Source organism: Ipomoea triloba, chromosome 2 (genome assembly GCF_003576645.1).
Source record: "Ipomoea triloba cultivar NCNSP0323 chromosome 2, ASM357664v1".
Taxonomy (NCBI): domain Eukaryota; kingdom Viridiplantae; phylum Streptophyta; class Magnoliopsida; order Solanales; family Convolvulaceae; genus Ipomoea; species Ipomoea triloba.
Genome location: NC_044917.1, coordinates 2,004,190 through 2,010,793, shown reverse-complemented (window position 1 = coordinate 2,010,793; position 6,604 = coordinate 2,004,190). Strand labels below are relative to the sequence as shown.

At 34.8% G+C, this 6,604-nt stretch overlaps 1 protein-coding gene across 1 annotated transcript; it reads left to right on the top strand.

The window, feature by feature from the left end:
- The first annotated feature begins 1,549 nt into the window (after positions 1-1,549).
- On the top strand, positions 1,550-4,079 carry LOC116011324. Its single transcript, XM_031250875.1, has 5 exons — positions 1,550-1,757; positions 1,959-2,040; positions 2,613-3,178; positions 3,368-3,551; positions 3,744-4,079. The coding sequence occupies exons 1-5, from the start codon at positions 1,752-1,754 to the stop codon at positions 3,761-3,763; spliced, it is 858 nt and encodes a 285-aa protein (XP_031106735.1). The 5' UTR covers positions 1,550-1,751; the 3' UTR covers positions 3,764-4,079.
- The last annotated feature ends 2,525 nt before the right edge of the window (positions 4,080-6,604 follow it).

Sequence of the window (6,604 nt, the reverse complement as noted above, 5' to 3'; positions counted from 1 at the left end):
AAGTGTATGAATGTATATTTCATTTTTTATTAAAAAACATATGAAGGGATAATATTAAACTTTATAGATGGTTGGTTTAAGAAATGAATATAAGTCATTTGGACAGGGTGGTGTGTGTAGCATATATAATATATCATCAAAGTATGAAGTATGTGGGTAGGTGCCAAGAAGAGGTGGACAAAAGGTTAGCTCCCGGGTGGAAGTTCCAATTTCGAAAGAATTAATGACTAAAATTAAAGATTCTTTAAAATCCTTCAAAGATATTAATGTCCAACCACTTTTAGACAAACAAATCACCTCACTTTTTGCCTATTTGCATTTTATATACACTATACGTGTGTCAACATACTTTCACATGTTTCTTTTCTCATTTCTTTTCATTATTATTATTATTATTATTATTATTATTATTATTATTATTATTATTATTATTTCATTAACTCCCGATTTCATACTTAATAATTAACTCATTTTTCACTTTTTAAAATACTCATGATTTTTACAAGATAGTATTTGTTGTATATTTTTTCAAAAAACTCAAGGAATTTAAGTCCCACCACCGAGGTTTGAATCTTTTACAGAAAAAGCATAGGATTTTTGGTGATATCAATTGTTGGAGGAAAGAAGCAAAAAAGTCCAGGAGCATATGACAAAAATGGCATTCATATTTCTCTTTTTGGCAAACAAAAAAGTGTTGTAGAAATTGGTATTTTTTTTAATTAAATTATTAAGTGTGATGATAGTACTGAATACAACTAAATATGTTATATATGATTATACCACGTACTATTGGCACTGATATTAATTATAATTATTATAACTAGGTATTATATACTTATTGTATCAACACGGGTGCCGATCAACCCAAAATAAAACTCTTAATTAACTTTTAAAATGATAAAAGAAAAAAATTAATTTACATGTGTGTGTGTATATAATGCTACTATAGTACTAGTTTAAAATAAAAGATAATGTCTTATATCTTTATGAAGTAAACATTAATGTACGTTTATTATTATATTTAAACTTTTATAAAAATTAATTATTAAATTAAAATACAATAGTAATGAAGGTGTACACCTTAGGTTGTTGGTATATTAAAGATAATGAAGAAGAATACAAAATTGTAAATTATTGTTCACACGGTGTTACGTGTATCATAACAAAAAGTACATTTTTTAAATACTAAAATTACATTATTTGTATACTGAATATACATTATACAAAGTAATGTTCTTTTAGTACTTAAATAATGTATTTTTTCTGAATACAATATACATTTTTAATATATTAAAAATACATTATTTGTGTACCAAATGTACATTATTTAATAATATTATCCACACAATAATAATAGCTCTTGACTTTTTTTTTTTTTTGCTCCAAAAGGTTGAATCCCTACATCTAGGAGGATGTAAATCACCAAACTCGATGTCTGGTATTTGCTCTGAAATTTCAGGTTCGTAACCAGTTGAGCTGCCATGCAAGCAATCTAAACTTTTTTTACTTAAGGTAGCTAGCTGGTTATCAGGTTGGGCATGGTTTTCTAACAAATCCCAACTTTATATATTTATCACACTCCCATAAAGCTCAACTCTACTCTCTTTGGCTTCTAGTTAGCTGCCATCTCCTTTTCACTCCCTCCTACATACCCCTTAGCTTAGCTTAGCTTTTATCATCATATCCACCATAGCCACCTAGCTTCCTGCACCTTCTTCTGCTACCTATTAGCTCCCATCTTTCACAATACAATGAAGGTAGTTACACTGTTCATGAAGCATATATAATATATAACAACTGAAAGCTTTACATGCACACACACACGCATATATATATATGTATGTGTGTGTGTGTGTGTGTGTATAATATGTACTCTAGCTAGCTTCTTGAATTCAGACATCATATAGATATGTATGTATATGGTGTAATGTAATAGTGGTGCTTCTGTTTTGGTGCAGTTCTTTAACTGGATGCAAAACAGGTTCAATGGGGGACAAGCAGGAAGCAGAAAGGGATATCCAGTTCCTACTCCCACAACCAGTAACTCTCTTTTTTTTCTTTAAATCTTTGATGCAAAAATGATAATAATTCTTGGGTGGGTTAGGTTTTTTGGTTTTTGGGAATTGATGATCCAAAAATACTTCGCTGTACTCTCAACTTTTACTCTCATTTGTGTTCAAATTTGATTGGAAGAAAGAAAAAAATAATGTATCGTGACCTCTTACTAAATTAAGCAATGGGAGTAGGATTTGGGAGTTTATGTAGAAGATTGATCAGTAGTCTCTGTCACAAGAAATGTATATATGTACTTAGTTGTCGCCTGTGTTCTTCATGTTCTTGTACTGTCTGTAAGGAATGGAGGGCACATATTCAGTTCCAGAAACGTTGGGTTTCTTCTTTTGCGTTTTCCTTTCGTCTCCTTTTTAGGAAAATCCTGGGAATTCGCGAACTTGGCCATGAGGTTTGGGGACATGTTGTCTTCTGCATCTTAGTTTAATCGATCAGATGATCATATGATGTTAAAAAAAAACAGTTTTTTTTTTTTTAAAATTATATTGCTGTGTTATTCTGAATCTTGAAATTTGTGCTAAAAGCTCTGATCTTTCTTGCAGATCACGGAAAACAAGAGCCCAGAAACGAAGAATTCAGTGACTGGCCTGGGAGTTTTCTGGCAATTGGAACACTGGGCAACAATGATCCACCAGAAAGCGCAAGAAAAGCAGAGGAAAATGAGATTATTGTTGAAGAAGAAGAAGAAGAAGAGCAATGTTCATCTCCAGATTTAGCAGAGTTCACCCCTGAAGAAGTTGGGAAGCTGCAGAAAGCTCTGACTAAGCTCCTCTCAAGAAAACCGGCCTTGAAAGGCGAAGCGCAAAGCAATGCTGATCTCCCACTGGATAGGTTCCTCAACTGCCCTTCTAGCCTGGAAGTTGATCGGAGGCTTTCGAACACATCGGCCGCGAATTCGGTATTATATGATTGTGAGGAGGATGAGATTGACAGAACCATCAGAGCCATCATTGGGAGATGCAAAGATGTGTGTGAAAAGAACAAGCAGCACAAGTCAATTGGGAAGAAATCTGTTTCTTTTCTTGTCAAGAAAATGTTTGTCTGCAGGAGTGGTTTTGCCCCTAGTCCCAGCTTAAGAGACACATTCCAAGAATCAAGAATGGAAAAGGTAACCCATATTTAATTTCGAGTTTACATTTATTCGTTAATGTGTGTTCCATCTCAACTAAAAGTCTAAACTGATAGTTGGACTGCACATTTATGTTTATATATAAAAGTCTAAGCTGATAGTTAGACTGCACATTTATGTTTATATATATTATATGCTCTCAACAGTCTGCACCTTAAACTTGTGCAGCTTCTTAGGACTATCCTCTCCAAAAAAATTTACCCACAAAATCCCTCCCGGGCGGCGTCACTAAAGAGATTCCTGGAAAATAAACGAACATCATCATCAGCAGCAACAGCAGAAGAAGAAGAAGAGGAGAAGAAACGAGGGAGGACTTGTGATTCAGGGAGATGGGACAAGACTGATTCAGAATGTAAGTTTAAAGATTTCCAACAAGTCTGCAATTGTTTCTGCAGAACAAATTAAACTTCTTGTTTAATTCATTGTTTTGGGTACACTCTAATCTATTCATTCATAGTATCTGTTCAACAATTATGTCGACACGTACTGATTGGGATAGGACTCGAACATGAAATTAACCTTTTTTGTTATGTGGTTTTTGCAGATATTGTTCTAGAGATTTAGATAGCTGTCTGTGTCTCGTTCTTGTGCATTCCCAAATTCTGAAGACTGAAGAGGAAGGAAATAAGAAGAGAAGATATTTCTCCATTTTTTCATGGCTGCATCTTGTGATGGATGGATGCAACACATGTTATGCAGAGAGTGATATTTGCAGGGGGGTGGGGGTGGAATTAAGTGATTATTTATATTGTTTTGGGTTTTGGAATCCTTCTTCTTCTTCTTCTTCTTTTATAATTACTAAAACTCAACAAGAAAATAGAATTCTACAAGTTGTATAAAGCTGCATGTTGTGGAATATTGAAATACCATATTTTTAAAAGTAGAGTTAATACTGCTTAGCTATTAACGTTGATCCAATATAATGAATGAAAAGGATTTTATTGTCAAAAATGAGTATTAGGTCAAAAAAATAGTATTATTCTAATAATGTTAATGGGGGCAAGTGGGCAACAGATCTTAGAACATGAAGAAGATGAGAAAAATTCGTGAGCATAGAGCAATGAAACTTAATCAGGAATGTGATGGCTTGTCAAACAGGAGATTAGATTGATGCATAAGAAAACAAAAGAGAGTTCCAGGTTTTCATGTCAAATTGCATGAAACATTTAATCGGAGAAGGTTTATCATATCTTCTAATGGATGATTCAGTATACACATGTCCTAATCACCTATTTGCCCTAGGTTAATAAGGAAGCCAAGAGACCTTAGTCTGCCCAATAAGGAAGCCAATTGCTTCCCAAATTTAGTTCCACTTCCCCATTGTGTCACGCTAAGATGGTTGCTAATTCACGGAATTATTAGCTTGTTTCTATTTGGATCTCCCTGCCCTAATTATCCAAAAAAAAAACTAAAGAAAAAAAATAAAAAAGGAAAAAAAAAGTGTGACATTTATGGCCTATCCAAAAAAAATTAAAATCAGCTAACAAAACAAAAACCTGCCAGCAAGCAAAACATATATCATTAATCAGGGGAAGAATATATCATTAATCATTTTTTAAACAAAAAAAATATTTGATTGAGTCACCTGTCGTGTTTAGCATATGATTGACTTCATTGGTCCGTTGGTTCATAGTTTTGGGCTTTTCATGAGGTGATCAAGCGGTGCGGCTGTGAGATTTCACATTGGCCTGGGCCTAGTTCAGCCCGCTTTCAGTCACTCTAATATGTTCTTTTTTGCATGATCCAAGTGCTTAAAAAGCTTATCTTATACGACATAACTTTTTATTGAATTCAATATTTGTATTGGATGCAATTTTAGTCAAGTTGGTTAGACAATTGATTTAATAATTATAAAGTTTCAAATTCAATTGTCTGTAGGATCACTAGTTTTGGGTGACCCCAGGATCTAGTCTTGACAAGTGTACTCTGGAAGTTTCACCCACTTGTAGAGTGGCTTCGTGTATGTCCCGACACGCCCCTGCTCGACAGAAAATATGCTTATTGTGCACAAGGAGCTTCCTTCACTTTGAGAGATTCTCTCACACTATCACTAGTGAAACTTGATCCCGAACCATTGTTCTCAGACTTTATTCATGTGACCAACTGAGCCGTCTATGATACGATTTCGTGATTTTTTTTTAGGAAGCAAAGAAAATTGGAAATCCGTAATTATTGGACGGAGAGTTGAATTTCCGCAAATGGTGGAGCAGGAAACGATAGTGCGAGAGTGGTGCCATTTGATGGCGGAGGGAACATCGCTATCATCATTAATCTTTCATTTCCCTTCCAAGATTACACAACTTTTTTTGAAATAAAAGGGAATTCTTTAATTACACAACTTCTCTTATGCTCCCCTGTCCCAGAATCTTCCCACTTTTTGTAGTTTTGCAGCCTTGCCAAAAAAGCTAAGCATACCAAACAAAAAGGCCCAAGAACTGATCGATCAACCCTGAAAAGCACAGCTAATTAAGGCCTTTCTACCAACATCTGGGAACAATGCAATCTAATCACCACCACCTTTCTTTTCATTCAATTTTGTTTCACCTGCAACCACATTGTCCCTGTATCCATAAACAACAACACTACCAAACAAAACTCACTTCACCCATGCATGAAATCACCTCACATTGTTGCAGAGAGCATCAAAATCTATACTCCATCCTCCTTTACAGTATATATAAAGATATGCAGGAAAATCTCGGTAGAGTAATAAATCTCGGGATCTAACTCAACAACTTGCCCCCAAAGTGCATGCTCGATCATATGCTGGTGCCCATAACGGGACAAATTCACTCCTTCCTCTCAATAGGATTTGAACCCCCACACTTAAGCTGTCAACCTTATTAGTGAGGGCAAACATATGGTTTTAACAAGCTGTAGATGGACTCAAAAATGCTGTAGTTAGCAAGTCTGTATCATGCCAACCTGTAAGGCAGTTAATGTGGTGTAACCTCATTCTGTAGCAATCAACCAGCAAATAGCTAAGGGAAATTGGAGCCTGTTCCATCTCAACTAAAAGCCTAAACTGATAGTTGGCATGCACATTTATGTATATATATTGAAGGTTATGTCTATATATTGACGGACTCCAAGAAACATGTGAATCACAACCTCTGGCATGTGGTTGACTATGATACCAAATTGAAACACGTGTTTCATATCAACTAAAAAGTTAAGCTGATAGTTGGAATGCACATTTATGTTTATATATTATATGCTCGACAAGGAAGCCAGACAGTCAATGATACAACTCAAACTTGACTCAACACAAGACTTCTGACCATTAATAGCTCCTAGGTTTAACATGTTGAAATGTGAAAATGGAGAATGAGAGATGTTGATTCACTGATAGAAACACAGACCATAAAGGAGACAACAAATGGGATGAATTTAGGGTCATTGCAT

Coding starts and splice junctions, on each gene's coding strand:
- LOC116011324 (XM_031250875.1), top strand. Junction 2,041..2,612: donor AGTTCCTACTCCCACAACCA/GTAACTCTCTTT, acceptor TCTTTCTTGCAG/ATCACGGAAAACAAGAGCCC. Junction 3,179..3,367: donor AAGAATCAAGAATGGAAAAG/GTAACCCATATT, acceptor AAACTTGTGCAG/CTTCTTAGGACTATCCTCTC.